Below are 20,205 nucleotides of genomic sequence, written 5' to 3'. Positions count from 1 at the left end.
GCGGGCTCCCGCCAGTGTACCGCCGCCCCATTGAATCCTCCACGGCGGCGCAGCTTGCTGCACCGCCGCAGGGATTCCGACCCCCCCTACCGCCATCCAGATCCCGGCGGTCCGACCGCCGGGATCCGGATGGCGGTAGGGGGGGTCGCGGGGCCCCTGGGGGCCCCTGCAGTGCCCATGCCACTGGCATGGGCATTGCAGGGGCCCCCGTAAGAGGGCCCCTACATGTATTTCACTGTCTGCTGCGCAGACAGTGAAATACGCGACGGGTGCAACTGCACCCGTCGCACAGCTTCCACTCCGCCGGCTCGATTCCGAGCCGGCTTCATCGTGGAAGCCTCTTTCCCGCGGGGCTGGCGGGCGGTCTGAAGGCGACCGCCCGCCAGCCCAGCGGGAAAGTCAGAATTACCGCCGCGGTCTTTCGACCGCGGAACGGTAACCTGACGGCGGGACTTTGGCGGGCGGCCTCCGCCGCCCGCCAAGGTCAGAATGACCGCCTTAGTCTCTTTTTTGATGTTTTTCTTCCCCGGGACGAACCTGCCAGTTGAATCCGACCTCCTGGAGCCCTTGTCCGGATACGCGAAGTCGGTTTCCTCAGTGGTGATTTTTACCTTCGGACTTAGTCGTTTTTTCGAGATGAAAATCCTTCGACCGGGGTAAACCTGGATCTTGATCCGACGTCCGTGGAGCCCTTCTCGGATACGATGGCTGGAAGGTCCCGGACAACTTTTGACGTTCGGACTTAGGCCCTCATTACGACCCTGGCGGTATAGAACCGCCAGGGCCGCGGGACGCGGTGGCACCGCCGACAGGCCGGCGGTGCCCCGCGGGGCATTCTGACCGCGGCGGCTTAGCCGCGGTCAGAGAAGGGAAACCGGCGGTCTCCCGCCGGTTTCCCGCTGCCCCCAGGAATCCTCCAAGCCGGCGCAGCTTGCTGCGCCGGCTTGGGGATTCCGACTCCCCCTCCCGCCATCCAGTTCCTGGCGGTTCTCCCGCCGGGAACCGGATGGCGGGAGGGGGAGTCTCGGGGCCCCTGGGGGCCCCTGCAGTGCCCATGCCAATGGCATGGGCACTGCAGGGGCCCCCGTAAGAGGGCCCCTACAAGTATTTCACTGTCTGCTTGGCAGACAGTGAAATACGCGACGGGTGCAAATGCACCCGTCGCACCTTCCCACTCCGCCGGCTCGATTACGAGCCGGCATCCTCGTGGGAAGGTCGTTTTCCCCTGGGCTGGCGGGCGGTCTTTTGGCGGCCGCCCGCCAGCCCAGGGGAAAACTTGAAATACCCGCCGCGGTCTTTTGACCGCGGCGCGGTATTTTGGATGGCGGAATTCTGGCGGGCGGCCTCCGCCGCCCGCCAGAATCAGAATGAGGGCCTTAGTCTCTTTTTTGGATGTTTTTCTTTACCGGGACGAACCACGAAGTCAGGCCGGGTCGCGGTTGAGGCAAGCCGGCTAGAATTTCCGCGTCGGGTCGGTGACTTTATGGAGCTTTTTTTCAAAAATTCTCCAATCTTTTCCAAACTTCTGGGGCTTCACCCAGATGTTCTTTTAAGGTTCTTTTGGGGTCCACAGCTCACCCCAAGGGTCCAGAAGTTCTGTGATGGTCCTTGGGGGGTGCGGACTTCAACTCCCAGAATGCACCTGGCGCAAACTCCTTTTTGGCCACTGGACAGTGGTCAGCTGGTCGCTTTCTTCAGGAGTTGGTGCAGGGGACTCTGGTTTAGCAATTTTTCACCTGTAGCAAACATGGAGTCCCTCCTTGAACCAGTTGAAGCCAGGCAAAGTCCTTCTTGTGGTGAAGCCCAAGTGTGTAGCTGGTGCAGTCCTTCTGAGTGCAGGGTCCAGGTGCAGGCCAGGGCAGTGGCAGGGCAGTCCTTCTTCTTCTTTAGTTCCTTTCTTGTTGAATTCTGGAGGGGATCTGAGGCGTGGGTGCAGGTCTGCCAGTTTTATCCTTGCTCCTGGGTGAAAAGCAGGGGGGCCCTGGTTCTCCAATCAGGGACAGGGTCGTCCCCCTGTGATGACAACTTCCTGGGAAGTGTGGCAAAAATCCATCCCAGAAGGCAACAGTCTCTAAAAATCCAACATGGATGAATCTGATTTTTGGAGGTTACATCTGGCTGAGCCCACACACTGGTGTGGCTAAAAATCATAAACACACCCCTCTCCTGCCCTCTCCTAATCTAATCAAGGGGGCACCTAGTTGTCTGGGGTTGCAGGATGTGGGGGTGTTGCTGGGTGCTGCAAATGTCCTTCTCTGCCTTTGAAGACCAGTTTGGCAGCCCTCCCCCTTCCTGCCTCACCATCTGCTGAGGGGAGATTCTCTCCCCCAAGCACATTCCTTTGTGTGAAGTCAGGCCACTTCACACCTCATCAAGGTAGCCTGGCAGAAGCTGCTGCAGGCTGGCCAATCAGAGCACAGCAGCAAAAACAATGCAGAGCTGAAATTGGCAACTTTTTAGGTAAAGTCTAAACTTTTTACCTGGACAAGTTATATTAAATCCAACAACTGGAAGTTGTGGGATTTATTACAACAATCAATTTGATACCAAATTCTTGGTATGTAACATTTAAGGAGACTTTAAAATTTAAAATAAAGTCTGCCCATTCTAGCCTATGAAGGCCATTTACTTCAATGAGGGAAAAACGAATTTGGCTGTTTTTACCTCACCAGGGCTTATAAATCTATTTTTATAAAGTCCCTGCTTATAGTTACATGGCACCCAGCCCTAGGGGCACATAGGGCACACCTTAGGGGTGACTTATATGTAAAAATAAGGTAGTTTAAGACTTTGGAAGTACCTTTAATTCCAAAGTCAAATTTGCATATAACTTTAATTTAAAAGCAGCCAGCAAGGCAGGCTTGCTTTTAAAATGACACTGGGCACCTCAGCAATGCACCTAGGTGTGCACCACCTATGCTGTGGTCCCTAAACCTACATGCCCTACCATATACTAGGGACTTATAGGTAGGTTAACTTAGCCAATTATAATTAGCCTAATTTGCATATCCATTTTACACAGAGCACAGGCCCTGGGACTGGTTAGCAGTACCCAGGGCACCATCAGAGTCAGGAAAACACCAGCATAAAGTGGAAAATGGCGGCAAAAAGTTATGGGGCCTCTGCAATCAGCCCTAGTTTCTCACACAACCCCCCCCAGCCCACACGCCCAGGAGACTCAGCCCAACCCTGGGAGAGTCTTCCTGGCTTGTTAGGCGAGGAAGACAGTGAAGAAAACTGGCTGTCCCTTTGCAGGGCCTACTCTGCCTTATATCCTCCTGTCAGGGTCACTCCCTCTGGGTAGTGAAGCCATCCCAACAGTAAAAGGACCCAACTCAAACTGAAACTTCCCTCTAGGGGGGTCTTCCTCCTCTCTCTCTGTCAACTTGGGTAGTGAGGTGCCCACCTCCCCTACTCCTAACTTTGCTAGGGCAACACCTAGCTTACCCAAAGAGGTCACCCAACACTTGAGCAACCCCACCATGACCAACAGGGTCAGGGGGCCTACTTTGCTATTGGCCTTGGGGTCTGCCTCCCAGGCCAAGTACAGTGCTGCCAGGAAGGCTAGCACCCAGCAGAAGCTACTGACAGCTGTCAGTACCCAGAACCACACCGTAAGCTCTCCACTGACAGGTGGCTGAGCTGCTTTAGGGGCATCTTTGGGGTCCTGGCACCCCTCTTGCTGTCTAGAGTGGGGGGCTACCACCTCCTGTGGCAGACACCCTCTTTCCACTCTCCCTTCTGTCAGTGCAGGGGCAACACCCTGCATCTGGACAGCTGCCTGACTACTCAGGACTTCCTTGGGGTCAGGTGAGGCCTCACCAGTGCCAACTCTGGGCTCCCCCCTTACTGGGGCAGAAGGCCCTTGGCTCCCTGGAACTCTCTTTAAGAGTGGCCTACCCTTCCTTTTCTTCTTTCCTTTTCTTGGGGACCCCTGTCTCCTAACTGGAGGGACTGACTCCCCAGGACTTTGGGTTGGGGGGGGGCGCCCTGGGCGACCACCCCATCTGTGACCAGACTCACCTCTGGGAGGTCATTGCCCAGGATACAATGTAGGGGAAGGTCAGCACTGACTACCACCCTAATCCAGTCAAGGATACCCTCCCTCTCTAGGGGCACTATGGCTACAGGTTTGGAGGTGACCTCCCCTGTGGCTATCCTGACGTTCTTTGTCTTTCCTGGGACATACATGTCTGGGGTCACTAACCGGTCACTCACTATAGTGTGACTGGCACAGGTGTCTCTCAGGCCAGTGGTAGGGATCCCATTCACTTGAATGTGGTGGAAGTGCCTACTCCCACCCTCAGGGATCACCAGCTTACCATCTGGTCCTGTCTCCCAGCACAATGCTAGGAGGACTTCATCATCTGAGGAATCCTCCTCTATGGTTACACTGGACAGCCCAGTGCTAACCACCTTCCTTGGACAGGCTGCATCTCCTCTGAAGTGACCTGTCTGCTGACAGTCAAAGCAAGCCCTACTGTCCAAGAGTTTTTTTAACCCTGGGTCTCCCTGTCTCTGCTTGTCAGAGTGGGAGTGGGATTTACTCTCCTCCTTCTTACGGTTCTGGGGTACAGAGGGAGTCTCTGTGGTGGGCTTACCACCTCCCTCCTTAGGTTTTTGGGGACCTGACCCCCCCTTCTTGGAGTCTCCCCCCTGGGACTTGACAACCACCCTGGTTCTCAACCACTCATCAGCTGCCTCCCCTAGCTCTCTAGGGTTGGTCTGCTTAGAGTCCACTAGATGCTGGCGTAACCTTTCTTGGATACAATTGGTCAAGATGTGCTCTCTCATGATCAGATTGTATAACCCCTCATAAGTATCTACTTTGTTACCAATAATCCAGCCCTCTAGTGCCTTTAGTGAAATGTCCACAAAGTCAACCCAAGACTGGGTACTGACCTTCTGGGTGTCCCTGAACTTCATTCTATATTGCTCTGGGGTCAGACCAAACTTCTTGGCTAAGCACCTCTTCATACTAGGGTATGAATCTGCCTCCTCCCCCCTTAAGGTCAGAAGCCTATCCCTCCCTGAGTTGGGGACCAACTCCCACAAAAGGGAACCCCAGTATTGAGGCCTAACCCTTCTCATTTGGAGTGCCCTCTCAAAGGCCCCTAGCCACTTATCTATGTCATCCCCCTCTACATAAGCAGGAACTACCACCTTGGGTAATCTTGGGCAAACTCCCCCACCCATGGACACCTCAGCTTCTTTATCGCTGCTTCCATCTCTTTTCTCTTTGTATGCCCACTTTTTCTTTTCTAGGGCCAGCTTCTCTGCTTCCAAAGCTATGTATGCTAGCTGGGCCTCCAGCTCTCTTTCTCTGATGGATGGGTTCTCTCCACCTGAAAGGACCCCCTTCCTACCACTAGCTTTGGGCCTGCCCCTAGTGACTGTATTTACTGAGGACCGTTCTTCCTCATCCTCACTTGGGCTCAGATGCCTTCCCTCCCCTGAGTGGTTAGAGCTTGCATCCTCCCTTCTTTCTCCCTCCTCTGGAGCTTCTTCTGACTCTACCTCTTGGGCCTCAGCCCATGCTGTCAGGGATGTGATCAGGATTTGCTTCCTGAGATCAGTGGTTGCAGGCAACCCTCTTTCAATACACAACCCCCTAAGCTGGACTACTGTCAGTGTGGGTAGGCTAGCCAGATCAAGCTCCATGGTTCCCTAGTTTTGTGTCAACAAAAACGTTTTGCAAAAATTGGAAACAAGAATTTAGAAAAATTACAAAAATTCAATAATTGAAATTAATCCAAATAAAAAAAAACAATTTTTGCACTAGGACAATTTAAAGGATTTTTAATTTGTTTTACTCAAAACTGTAATGTGATATTGAACACAAGTACAGGATCCCGTCGCTGCTTCCAATTATGTTGGAAAATGGGTTATTGGTAGGGCAGGAAGGTACCTACACCTAGCAACAAGTCACTAACCTCCACATAGGTACAGTTAGGTCTCAGTAAATTAATCCCAGCTCTACCCTTGGTAGCTTGGCATCGAGCGTCAAGGCTTAACTTAGGAGACAAAGTGTAAAGCATTCAAATATCACAAAACAGTAATTAAATAAAACACAGGAAACAGTTTAAAAATCCAAAACCAATTTATGATAATAGCTTATATTTTTATCTTTAAAATGACACAAAAACGATTAAAATCGGTTCAGGGGAACCAGAGATATGAATTTTTAAAGTATTATTATTTTCTAGCGCTTAGAAACAAAAAGCGCCAATCGGGTCATCTGGTTGCACCAGGACCGGGGCAAAGTCAAACTTTCAGGCCGACCGCGATGGAGCCCTACTCGGCTACAAGTCGCGGGAGGCCTCGGTTAAAAAGTTACCTTCTGACTTAGTCTCTTTTTTGATGTTTTTCTTCCCCGGGACGAACCTGCCAGTTGAATCCGACCTCCTGGAGCCCTTGTCCGGATACGCGAAGTCGGTTTCCTCGGTGGTGATTTTTACCTTCGGACTTAGTCGTTTTTTCGAGATGAAAATCCTTCGACCGGGGTAAACCTGGATCTTGATCCGACGTCCGTGGAGCCATTCTCGGATACGATGGCTGGAAGGTCCCGGTCAACTTTTTACGTTCGGACTTAGTCTCTTTTTTGGATGTTTTTCTTTACCGGGACGAACCACGAAGTCAGGCCGGGTCGCGGTTGAGGCAAGCCGGCTAGAATTTCCGCGTCGGGTCGGTCACTTTATGGAGCTTTTTTTCAAAAATTCTCCAATCTTTTCCAAACTTCTGGGGCTTCACCCAGATGTTCTTTTAAGGTTTTTTTGGGGTCCACAGCTCACCCCAAGGGTCCAGAAGTTCTGTGATGGTCCTTGGGGGGTGCGGACTTCAACTCCCAGAATGCACCTGGCGCAAACTCCTTTTTGGCCACTGGACAGTGGTCAGCTGGTCGCTTTCTTCAGGAGTTGGTGCAGGGGACTCTGGTTTAGCAATTTTTCACCTGTAGCAAACATGGAGTCCCTTCTTGAACCAGTTAAAGCCAGGCAAAGTCCTTCTTGTGGTGAAGCCCAAGTGTGCAGCTGGTGCAGTCCTTCTGAGTGCAGGGTCCAGGTGCAGGCCAGGGGTCCAGCAGGGCAGTCCTTCTTCTTCTTTAGTTCCTTTCTTGTTGAATTCTGGAGGGGATCTGAGGCGTGGGTGCAGGTCTGCCAGTTTTATCCTTGCTCCTGGGTAAAAAGCAGGGGGGCCCTGGTTCTCCAATCAGGGACAGGGTCGTCCCCCTGTGATGACCACTTCCTGGGAAGTGTGGCAAAAATCCATCCCAGAAGGCAACAGTCTCTAAAAATCCAACATGGATGAATCTGATTTTTGGAGGTTACATCTGGCTGAGCCCACCCACTGGTGTGGCTAAAAATCATAAACACACCCCTCTCCTGCCCTCTCCTAATCTAATAAAGGGGGCACCTAGTTGTCTGGGGTTGCAGGATGTGGGGGTGTTGCTGGGTGCTGCAAATGTCCTTCTCTGCCTTTGAAGACCAGTTTGGCAGCCCTCCCCCTTCCTGCCTCACCATCTGCTGAGGGGAGATTCTCTCCCCCAAGCACATTCCTTTGTGTGAAGTCAGGCCACTTCACACCTCATCAAGGTAGCCTGGCAGAAGCTGCTGCAGGCTGGCCAATCAGAGCACAGCAGCAAAAACAATGCAGAGCTGAAATTGGCAACTTTTTAGGTAAAGTCTAAACTTTTTACCTGGACAAGTTATATTAAATCCAACAACTGGAAGTTGTGGGATTTATTACAACAATCAATTTGATACCAAATTCTTGGTATGTAACATTTAAGGAGACTTTAAAATTTAAAATAAAGTCTGCCCATTCTAGCCTATGAAGGCCATTTACTTCAATGAGGGAAAAACGAATTTGGCTGTTTTTACCTCACCAGGGCTTATAAATCTATTTTTATAAAGTCCCTGCTTATAGTTACATGGCACCCAGCCCTAGGGGCACATAGGGCACACCTTAGGGGTGACTTATATGTAAAAATAAGGTAGTTTAAGACTTTGGAAATACCTTTAATTCCAAAGTCGAATTTGCATATAACTTTAATTTAAAAGCAGCCAGCAAGGCAGGCTTGCTTTTAAAATGACACTGGGCACCTCAGCAATGCACCTAGGTGTGCACCACCTATGCTGTGGTCCCTAAACCTACATGCCCTACCATGTACTAGGGACTTATAGGTAGGTTAACTTAGCCAATTATAATTAGCCTAATTTGCATATCCATTTTACACAGAGCACAGGCCCTGGGACTGGTTAGCAGTACCCAGGGCACCATCAGAGTCAGGAAAACACCAGCATAAAGTGGAAAATGGGGGCAAAAAGTTATGGGGCCTCTGCAATCAGCCCTAGTTTCTCACAGAGAGTAATAGTGAGGGAATCCTTGATGGCAGTGATGGGGTGGGTGCGTCCACAATGATTGCCACCAAGGCACTACCCACATGTGTAGTATGTGTGTGTGTGATTTAAAGCATTCTCATACAGGGATGGGTAGTGCTATGAAAGAAATGAAATATGAGAGGGGGCTATGGACAGATGGGGGGCACCAATGGGGAATGGTAGTGAGGAAATCTATGGAGGTGCCACCAATGCTAAAACTGGCCCTGGGTGCTTGTGTTATCTGCCTCAGACTCAGAAAGTGAGAAATTTGGCCAGTGACCAATCCACATCTTGTTTTCCATGGTGTAGAGTCCCTGGGCACACCTCTTAACACAGATGTCTATGAATTATTCTAGACAGGTGAAAAAACATATTCCGACACCACTACAATTTTAGTGAAAGGGATCCCAGGCACAATGTGCATTGCATCAGTTGGTAAAATAAAAATACTTGGTCTTCTAAAAGCATTTTTGATACTGCAGGTTTTTTCAGCAACCTATATAACTCTCAAATCATGGCTATCAGATTAAATATATTCATCTTAAGTACATTAACATTATTCAAATGCACCTGGCAGCACTTTGAAATTCTATACTTTATCACATTTAGAGTTATATCATGGTACATTTGACCAAGTGGTGTGCACATTTGCGCATACATCTACACTCATCCACCATCATCTGAGAAACCCCAAGCTGGTTATAGCTTTTTATTCAACATCACTATGCATTCTGGCACTTGCAGTTTTAAATTTAGAATTTTTTAACATGGGATTATAAATCATTGTTTTCATAGTTCTTTTCACAATGAAACCAGGCTAGTGTCATTTTCTGACGCAAAACCATCGATTCCACATTGGTAAGAAAGCCACGAAAACCATGGCTGTAGGCGGGGTCATAATTCCACCAGCGGTACAGTGTCTCCAGCACGCATGCCGTTACCGCTGTGGCGGTGGGTGTGGTACATGGTGGAAAGTACCAGCAGCCTGTTGCAGTACTTTCCACCATATTACCGCCGACCGCCAGGGTCATAATGAGGGCCTCGGTGCATTAAAATTCAATATCTTCTGTTCTACTAATTGGATTTTTGTCATTTTGGTCTTGTTTAGTTTATTAAAATCTATTCTATTTTCCTAACTTTGTTGTGGGCTCCTTTTTGTGGTGTGTTTCGATTATTTTACTGTTTGAAGTGTTGAGCAAATACTTTACACATTGCCCGACTGTTCTGTGCCAGGCTACAAGGGGTTGAGCACAGGTTAATTTGGGGTTATCCTGACAAAAAGTGCGGTTGCTGCTTGACCAATGTTCACACCCCAGTCTACCAGCAACCACATTTTTTACAGCAAAGTTGAATTTTAATTCAGAACTCCGAAAATGCTACTTCTAAAAAATGTGTTGTCTTTAACATTTGGTGTCTGCTGTCTGCATTCTGAGTCACAGAACTTTGAATGGCTCTGCTATTGAGTTTTGTGTATTCCTCTAACAATGAGATAAAGAGGGACTAATTGTTGTGGTATGAGCAGTCTTGTCAGGATTGATGGGGACATAGCTATTCCCTGCCCCACTTACACTTCCAAGTGTTTGCCTCCAGTACACACAAAGGAACCCAACACTGTTCTTGTTCACTACTGACTTCTTGGAGCCTTGGCAGGGAAAGGGAAATACTTTCAAGAAACAGATGTGAGGCTCGCCTAAAGGTTTCCCCCACTTCAAAGATCTACAGCAGGCACAGATATTGGACCTCCTGAACCATTCTTAAGTACACTTGTGGACCTTTGGAAGACTTCACAAGCACTGTACCTCAGAGGACTGCCTTGCTGCTTGAGAAGAACTAGACCATCTCCTTGAACCCAGGCCCACCAGAAGTGACACCAAGATCTAGTTGACTGGCCCCTGTGTGAGCTAGAGCGACATAAAGAGCTCCAGAGATGTTGCATTGTGCACATGGACTTTGCTGGTGTGAGTCCTAACCCCCCCCAAGTTGTACCTCCCAGGTCCAGGATCGTTGGAATTGGTGATATAGGTGCTGCTCATGCCTAAGCCTAAAAGATGGGACTTAGAAAGTTTATCATCAAAATGTTCCCTGACTACAGGCAGAAGACCTACTTGCCAGCCTGACCCCCCAAGGTCCATCACTGGTCGGTCTGACTTCACTGTTGTTCCTGCTACGTTCTTCTCTGCAGCATCAGATCCTGTTTAGCGGTACCTCTAGGTGAATGAATCATGCCTCATGGCACCCTCATCAGCTAAAAACCTGCAGTGTTGTCCCACTGAAGGTTAAAATCTTCACAACTCCATTCAGTGGAGCTACGAGGTGGCAGAGCAGTTCACTGACCAACCCAACAGTGAAACAACGGACATCCCACCCTCACAGGACCTCTGTGACAGACTCAAAACCTACTTCCACCTCAAAATCAAGAACATCTACGACAGTTTCAGCAAGGACAACCTATGCGCAGAACTCCCTCTACCAAACCCTTATACCAACAAACCAACAATTTCCACCTGGACACCCCTCACCACCGAAGATATGCTGAAAACAATGAACTCCACAAACTCCGAGGCCCCCACGGACCCATGCCCTCATCACATCTTCAACAGAGCTACAGACACCATCGCCCCCAAGATGCGCCTCACCTTCAACCACTCACTGGCTGCCGCCACCTTCCCGATGACTGGAAGCACGATGAGATCAACCCCCTCCTCAAGAAATCCACGGCAGACCCCACCGACCTTTAAAACTTCAGGCCCATCTCCCTACTTCCATTTCCTTCAAAAGTAATTGAAAAAGCAGTCAACAGTCAACTCGCCATGTTTATAGAAGACCACAACATCCTCAACATCTCCCAATCAGGATTCAGGTCAAACCACAGCACCAAAACAGCCCTCCTGGATGCAACAGATGACATCCGCTCCCTACTGGACAAAGGAGAGACGGCGGCACTCATCCTACTAGACCTCTCGGTGGCTTTCGACACAGTCTCTCATAACACCCTGATAAGAAGACTCCATGAATCCGGCATCAGAGACAAGGCCCTCGACTGGATCCAATCCTTCCTCTCTGGTAGAACGCAATGAGTGAGACTCGCTCCCTTCCTTGCAAATCCCACACCTGCGGAGTGCCCCAGAGATCCTCCCTCATCCCCACGCTGTTCAACGTCTACATGGCCCTGCTAACTACCCTGGTCAGAGGCTACGGAATAAACATCATCTCCTACGCCAACGACACCCAACTCATCCTCTCCCTCTCCAACGAACCCAACAAGGCCAGACACAACTTCCACAAAGGCATAGAAGCAGTCACCAACTGGATGAGAAACAGTTGCCTTCAACTCAACACCAACAGGACATAAGTACTCATGATGGGCCCTCAACCCAATGCATGGAATGACTCCTGGTGGCCACCCACCCTCGGAATCCCTCCCACCACCCGCCAACCAAGCCCGCAACCTCGGAATCACCTCATCATGAACCATCAAATCAACTCAGTCACCTCCACCTGCTTCCGCACCCTCCGCCTCCTACGCAAGTCCTTCACGTGGATCACCCTCCAACATAGAAAGACCATCAGAAACTCCCTCATCACCAGCAGACTGGACTACGGCAACACACTCTACACTGGAATGAACAAAAAACTCACCCACAAATTGTAAAACATCCAGAACACTGCCACCAGACTGGTCCTCGACCTACCGGGACACTGCCACATCTTGCAACACCTACGTACACTGCACTGGCTCCCCATAGAGAAAATAATCACTTTCAAGATCCTCACCCAGGCACACAGAGCCATCCACAACACCTGACCAGCCTACCTCGACCACTGACTCAACTTCCACGTACCCCACATGGCTCTACGCTCAGCCCAGCTCTCTCTCACAGAAATATCCCCCATAAGGTAAACCAGAACAGGAGGATGCTCCGTCTCCCACCTCGCAGCCACCGCCTGGAACGCCCTACCTATCCACATCAGACAAACCACCTCCCTCCTCAGCTTCACGAAGGAACTGAAGACATGGCTTTTTTAAACCACCTCACCGATATACGCTACCATCCACCCCCCAAGCACCTTGAGACCCTAACGGGTGAGTAGCTGCGCTTTACAAGCACTGCTTGATTGATTGATTGATGCGTGCATGACTCATTTTCTTTAGATTTACCTGACTGACACATTTTTAACTCTAATATTTGTACGATGTCTTCCCTCAATTTTTGCTATTTGCTTGTTCCGCCCTCTCATCAAATACATATTTTCCTGTCAGGATAGAGAGCTCTAAAGACAATTTTAAGTAACAAGTTTTTTCCATTCACTTCTTTCCAAAAGGGTGCCTCCTTTTCTTAGGTGTCCTGTCACTGTGTACAACCAGTCCTCTTTCTTTTACTATTGCATGTGTTCTTAAAACAGCCAGCATATTTCTTATTTTATTTCTTGTCCTGAACTGCTCCCCAATGTCAGCAGTAGGTGTGGTGGACATTGGTACATCAAATGTATTATTCTAACTCCAGTCCCAGAATAGTGGGGAATATTCAGAAGGCGTATTTACAATTCTAACTACAGTCCTAGAATATTTTGGGCAAAGATATAAGTCCCCCAAGTATTTTTTTATCTCACTGATCACATAGACTTTTGGTTACATGTTCTTGCCCCTTACACCAAGAGTTTGTAGAGACAATGTGTTATTTTAAGGCTGTTTATTATCCAGGACACTAGTATACCTCTGTTAGCAGTAGTTCATACTATGCATCCTCTATACTTTCAGATTTTCTAGCATAATCGGGATTGGAGGAGTTTCTCATTTATATTTTGTACATTTTTGAACACTTAGTTTATTCAAGGTCACCATAGCAATTGTCGCATACCAATCTCCCCTGAGCATCTGGGATACCTTTTTCTCTTTCCTCTTCTTTCCCCAATATCCACTACCCCTCCCCCACACACTCTCTTTCGATCTGATGTAGGAATATGTTCTGCCTCACAATGTTGGTCGCTCTACAAATTAAATTGATGGATGATTTTCGCCTCAATTGAGCGGTTAGATCTGTTTTATTATTTATGATATTTTAGATCCTTCCTGTAGTTTATGATGTTCTGTTGATTTATGAGACTGTAATATACATAGGAGATGGACAACTGGACCAACAAGTACTATTTCTGTATTTAGCTTAGCTCACTTCACTGTATCCCACACACCTACTGTGTTTTCTAGGTTCTTTCCAAAGCTGTGGTTGATAGTTGTGTGGACACACACTTGCTTTCCTTGATGAAAGTAATTAAGATTATCGATAGTATTCATCCTTACAGGAATTATTTCACATTTGATAATATTTTCTCTATCCCGGGCTGTCATTCATTTGTGTGATTACCAGGTGGCGAAACACATTGGTAGCCTGGAACATGCCCTGCCAGAAAATCTTCAGAATAAAAGAAGAGTTATTCTGATGGACTATGATGACTCACCGGTGATACATTTGGGACTGCTCAATAATGCAGTTGTAATTTTAGGGATTTTAATTTCCTCTATTTGGGAAACGTTTCGGTGGCTGCTGCCTCCTTTGCTTAGCTCTCAATCATGGCCATTATTTATTGTTGGTCCAGTTTGTAACAATTTGGATCGGAGTGCGCTGACACTACTGGGCCATCCAATTGTTCGTCATTTCGTGCAGCACTTCTGAAAAGCTGCAGCTGTTGACTTTTTCCAAGTGTACTACCGGTAAAATGGAAACTCCACGCTCTTAGGTAGGAGTACATGTGCAGGTGTAAATATATAAATTGGCTTTGTGAGTCCTGCTCTAAGTATTTACCTATTTGCAAAAAAAGAAGAGAACTGGAATATTTTTTAAGTAGACTGATTATCGCCCCTTACATGAAAGTCAAGTACGAGTGATGATGCCAAGTAAAAAGAGAATTGCACATAATAGATAAAAATGTTGTTCTTGAAAATATGTTAGTGATTAAACTTGTATAATAAAGGTGTGCATAGCTCTAGAAATATCTGACATGTGACAGATTATTACAAATGCAGAAAGAGAATCCGATTATGAATTATCGTGAGTTATCTGATGATCCCAGTAACTCCAGTGTGGACATGTGATCACTAAAAAAAAGGTCAACTTGCAAGTCCAGACAGTTTCCTCTGAGGCCATGTCCACTAAAAGGAGCTAATATCTCTAACATGTTGCTGGGAATGGGAAACAATAAGGCCAAATTACTGCAGTTCACGCAGTTAATATTCATTTCTCAGTTGTTCCTCAGGGTGGTCTTCATAATGGTGCAATTTTCCGACTCACTGGAGGGAGTTACCATTCGAACTTGTAACAAGAACTTTTAGCGCTGGTATTAAGGCCCAGAGATAGGATTTGGAGAAGGATTATTGTGGAATCATGATGCAGAGAGGCAGTCTAGTATTGTGAAAAATTCAATTCAGAATTATAAAAACTATCTTGAAGGACGTTTTTGCTTACATAAGGGATGCACCTTCCTTCTTTCGAAGTAATAGTTTTGATATCTGGTTAATTTGAACAAATCAAGCTTACAGATTCACTTAAATTATTTTAAAAATATTTTCATACTGTAATCTTACAAAATGTAGATTGTTTTTACCTTTCTTGTAATTTTTTAAGGAAAGCGTTTGCGTTTTCTGGATCCCTCTTTGAGAAGAGCTGGAACATGAAATGTGATTCCAGAAACCCCAGGAATGCAGTAAGAGACATGGAACACTTTAGCAAGATATTTGTAACTCTGTAAAAAAAATATTGCAATATGACAAGGAAGGTCACTTAGCATTAAGTAAATACAAGAATTTAAGAAGAATCCAAAGTGGAGCTGCTACACATTTTAACATGCTTCATATTAAACATAGGATATTACCCTTGAAAATACAGAGCTAAGAGTCCAAAAAACATGATAAGATATTCATGCAACAAGAGCAGTCCTTATACCCATTGGTCCAGGATGATTAGCAATTATTAACAAAAAAACTGAGAGCCATATTTATCATTTTTTCACACACAGTGCAGCAAGGTACTTGCTGCACTGCGCTGTGTGAAAGGACAGGAATGCACCATATCTATCAAGATATGCATGTTAGACTTGACATCTTTGGCGTCTTCTAATTCTTTGCCTCTGTTTCCCAGGTTGATGATTTGTGCTGGACTGTTTTGGCTGTTTTTGGTACTCCGGGCACTTTACCACTGGTATCCAGTGCTAAAGTGCGAGTGCTCCTATGTAAAATGTATGTGTAACTGGCTTTCCATGATTGGCATATCTGATATACTAGTAAGTCCCTCGTACAGTGTACTAGAGGTGCCCGGGGCCTGTAAATTAAATGCTACTACTGGGCCCGCAGCCCTGGTTTTGCCACCCATGTGCGTTGCCCTGTAAACATGGCTCAGACCTCGCACTGCAGTCTCTGTGTGTGCAATATTAAACTGCCAATTGTACCCACTTGCCAGAATTAAACCTTCCCTTTTCTTACATGTAATGCACCCCTGATGTAGGCCCTATGGTGCAGTGCATGTTAAAGGCAGGACATATACTAATGTGTTTTACATGTCCTAATAGTGAAATACTGCCAAATTTGGTTTTCACTGTGCAAGGCCTATCTTTCTCAGAGGTTAACATAGGGCTGCCTTTAAATATTATTAAAGTGCAGATTCCCTTTGGAAGTAGATAGAAATATAGAGTTTAGGGCCTCTGAACTCTCAATTTAAAAATACATCTTTTAGTAATGTTTGTATTTAGATTGTGTGTTTGAAAATGCCACTTTTAGAAAGTAGGCATTTTTTTGCTGAAACCATTCCGTGACTCTGCCTGTTTGTGGATTCCCTGTCTAGGTCAGTTTTGCAGTTGGGCTGTTTGCACCTCTCCTCTAGACAGTGACACAAAGGGAGCTAGGGTGTAGCCTTCATATCCTGATGGGCCATCTGTGCTGAGGGGAGGGGAGGAGTGGTCACTTACACCTTAATGGGCTATGCCTGCCCTCACACAATGCCGTCTCCAACCCCCTGGAATGTGTCAGATGCTGTCTGGCCTGGGCAAGACAGCATCTCACAAGTAAGAGAGACCTTCCTTTGAAGTTTGCCTACTTCAAAGGCCGAAAAGGACATATGTAGTGGACCTAAAACCCCTGAAAATTAGATCACTTCTGGAACCAAGAGGAACCTCTGCCAAGGAGAAGAGCTGAGAAGAAGTGCTGCCGCTGCCTGTGGCTGTGCTTTGTTGGGATATACTGCAGTTGCTGCTTCTGCCTGTGAAAGGGGCCAAAGACTGGACATTGTGGTATATTCCTGCTTGTGAAGAATTTCCAAGGGCTTGAACTGAGCTTGCATCCTGTTTTGAAGTGTCAGGGTCATCAAAGATTACCTTTGCCAGCACCTGGACTCTCTTCTGAGACTCCTGCTCTGCCAAGTGGTGCCCTATCCTGTCCCTGGGCCCTTGAAAGGTGAAGTTGGCAGAACAATAGCTGAAAACGCACAGAATGCCCTACAGGGAAATTTTCAATGCACCATCTGCAATGCTGCTGATAAACAAGGTGCTGCCAGCTTCGCGGCTAAAATCAACGCTCCACCTGCATCACCACTGGGAGATCAACTCATCGCAGCTGGAGAAACGACATGCAACACCTGGTTGCGGCTGCTGATAACTACGCAAACCCCACGCAGCATGATTTTCTAACACCGTGCAAAAGGATTTTCTAAGCATCGTGCCTGGGCGTCAAAGTCAACCTGGCCCTGTGCGTACCTGAGGTGCCCAGTCTGCAAATCAATACATTGCTCTCTTGCAATGGAGAAAAACGATGCATCTCCAACCGGAGAAGGAAACGATACACGGCCTCACTTGTGCACAAGGAGTTGATGCATCACTACCCTTTCCCGATGCACGCACGCTCGCCTTTATTTTTTACACTAACCATGTACTTTGTGTAACAACAGCATTCGCACAGTTTTCTAAGGATTAAGGGCCAGACATATCAAGCTCCCGGTTTGCATTTCTTAAATAGCTAATTTTAAGAAATCGTTATTTAAGAAATGTAAAATGGGATGTATGAAAATTGCGATTCGGTAATAACAATTTCTTGAATGTCACAATCCCTACTACCGAATCGCAATTAAAGAATGGGACTCCATTCATCAGTATCGGCCTGTAGGCCCATAGGTGTGAATGGTTTAGCATTTCTGAATTTGCAAATTCCTGTTAATCTGAGACCCCCTTTGATGCACCCCCAAAAAATATCAGTGGACATGTGAGGCGCACAGATGCCATAGGGGCATGTGTGCACCACATGTAATTTTTTAAAATTAATTTTCAATGCATTTTTTAAATTGCACATGGCTACCACCAAATTGGATTTGGTGGTAATTGCATTTCCTAAATGCCCAATTCGCTATTTTTGCGATTCCTTAAAATTGCACTGCAAATTCCTTTTATACATCATGAAAGGCGATTTTGCATTCCCAAATGGTGGAATTTACTGATTCGTATTTGTAAAGTGCACTACTCAACCATGAGGGTCTCAAGGCGCTGAAAGGGGGACGGGGGAAGGGGGGAGGTGCTGCTACTGCTCAAACATCCAGGTCTTGAGAAGTTTCCTGCAGGTAAGGAGATCTTTGGTCTGGTGCAGGTGCGTGGGAAGAGTGTTTCACGTTTTGGCTGTGAGGTGCAAGAATGAGCTACCGCCGGTTGTAGTTCTGCGGACGCATAGGACGGTTGCAAGGGTGAGGTCGGTAGAGTGGAAATGCCTGGGTGGGTTGTAGAAGGAGAGCCGTCTGTTGAGGTATTCTGGTCTGGTGTTGTGCAGTGCTCTGTGAGTGTGGGTGAGGAGCTTCAGGGTGATTCTCTTGTTGACTGGGAGCAAGTGCAGGTTTCTCAGGTGCTCTGTGATGTGGCAGTGGCAGGGGATGTCAAGGATGAGGCGTGCAGAGGCATTCTGGATGCGTTGCAGCCTCTACTGGAGTTTGGCTATGGTTCCTGCGTAGAGGGCATTGCTGTAGTCCAGTTTGCTGCTTACGAGGGCTTGGGTGACTGTTCCGGTTTCGGTGGCAATCCATTTGTAGATCTTTCGGAGCATGCAGAGGGTGTTGAAGCAGAAAGAGGAGATGGCGTTGACTTGCTGGGTCATGGATAATGAGGAGTCCAAGTTGAATCCTAGGTTGCAGTCGTGGTTGGTGGGAGCCGGACCGGCTCAGAGAGTGGCAGGCCACCAGGAGTCATCCCATGCGGAGGGAGTGGAGCTGAAGATGAGGCCTTCCGTCTTGTCAGAATTGAGTTTGAGGCGGCTACTCTTCATCCATTTGGCGATGGCCTTCATTCCTTTGTGGAGGTTGGTCTTGGCGGAGTCCTTGGTAAGGGAGAGGATCAGCTGGGTGTCGTTGGCGTATGAGATGATGTTGAGGTTGTGGGATCGGGCAATGTTAGCGAGCAGGCCGTGTAGACATTGAAGAGGGTGGGGCTGAGGGACGAACCCTGGGGTACGCCGCAGATGATTTTGGTGGCCTCCGAGCAGAATGGGGGGAGGAGGACTCTCTGGGTTCTGCCGGTGAGAAAGGAGGTGACTCAGTCAAGGGCTCTGTCCCAGATTCCTGCATTGCTGAGGCGCGAGTGTAGGGTGTGGTGGCAGACGGTGTCGAATGCAGCTGAGAGATCCAGGAGGATGAGGGCCGTGGTTTCGCCTTTGTCCACTATGGTTCTGATCAAATTCATGTTGAATAAGAGGTCAGCAAGTTTAATGGAACATACAAATATGTTGATAGAAATGATGGAACTTATTCTTAATCATAACTATTTCGTCTTTAATGATGAATGGTTTAGGCATAAACAAGGAGTGGCGATGGGGTCGAGATTTTCTCACTCGTATGCAAATTTATTCATGGGCTGGTTCGAGGAGACCTGGATATGGGGACGTGGAGCAGCAGAATGGAATACATATATCCTTTATTGGGGAAGATATATAGATGATTGCTTTATAATATGGACTGGTACTTTAGAGAAATTAAAGGAGTTTTGTGAATATCTAAATAACAATAGGGTGAATCTGAAATTTACATATCAATAAAGTTTAACCCGTATAGGATTGTTAGATGTAGAGTTGTACGTGGAGAATAATAAGATAGAAAGTAAACTATATAGGAAACCAACATCGTGCAACTCAATATTGTATGCCACAAGTGCACATCTAATGTGCCAGATAGAAGCAATACCATATGGAGAAATGATAAGAGCGAGAAGGAATTGCAGTAGAGATAAATAATTTTGCGAATGTATACAGGATATGGGAAAACACTTTTTAGCTTGAGGATATAAAGAGGAGATTGTGAAGATCTCTTGGGAAAAGCAACTCGGATCTCCCGGGAACACACTTTAGGATTAAAAACAAACATGAATTTGATAGACAGAGAAAAGAAAATAAGAATAATTTTGAATTATACAGAAAACAAATTGGATTGTTGAAAAGCATGAGAAAACATTGGGATATTCTAATGCAAGATCAGATACTGAGAAAATATATAATGAGGAAACCAATAGCTACATATCGTAAAGGGAAACAAATGGGTAATTTTCTTTGCCCCAGCTATCCAAATAAAAGAATGGGGACAAATTGGTTGGACACACATAATAAAGGTTTCTTCAAATGTGGAAGTTGCGGGGTATGTAAATGGGCAAAAAAGGATTTTCATGGATATGGAAATAAGAGGTATACAATTCAAACATACATAAATTGTAACATGACTCATGTAATATACATGCTGGTCTGCAAATGTGAACAAATGTATATAGCTAGTACAATTCACCCTCTCAGGGTTAGAATTGCAGAACAATGGAGAGCAATTAG

At 47.0% G+C, this 20,205-nt stretch overlaps 1 protein-coding gene across 2 annotated transcripts in view; it reads right to left on the bottom strand.

Moving 5' to 3' along the window:
* The window catches only part of LOC138246450 (putative methyltransferase DDB_G0268948), a 182,185-nt gene that overhangs the window by 25,911 nt on the left and 136,069 nt on the right, over window positions 1-20,205 (bottom strand). For both annotated transcript variants that reach the window (XM_069201064.1, XM_069201065.1), the window contains exon 7: window positions 14,979-15,116. In XM_069201064.1, coding sequence (XP_069057165.1) covers window positions 14,979-15,116 — 138 coding nt within the window. The remainder of the gene's footprint in view (window positions 1-14,978; window positions 15,117-20,205) is intronic.

This window comes from Pleurodeles waltl, chromosome 7, assembly GCF_031143425.1.
Source record: "Pleurodeles waltl isolate 20211129_DDA chromosome 7, aPleWal1.hap1.20221129, whole genome shotgun sequence".
Classification (NCBI taxonomy): domain Eukaryota; kingdom Metazoa; phylum Chordata; class Amphibia; order Caudata; family Salamandridae; genus Pleurodeles; species Pleurodeles waltl.
This window is presented reverse-complemented; position numbering and strand designations above follow the sequence as displayed.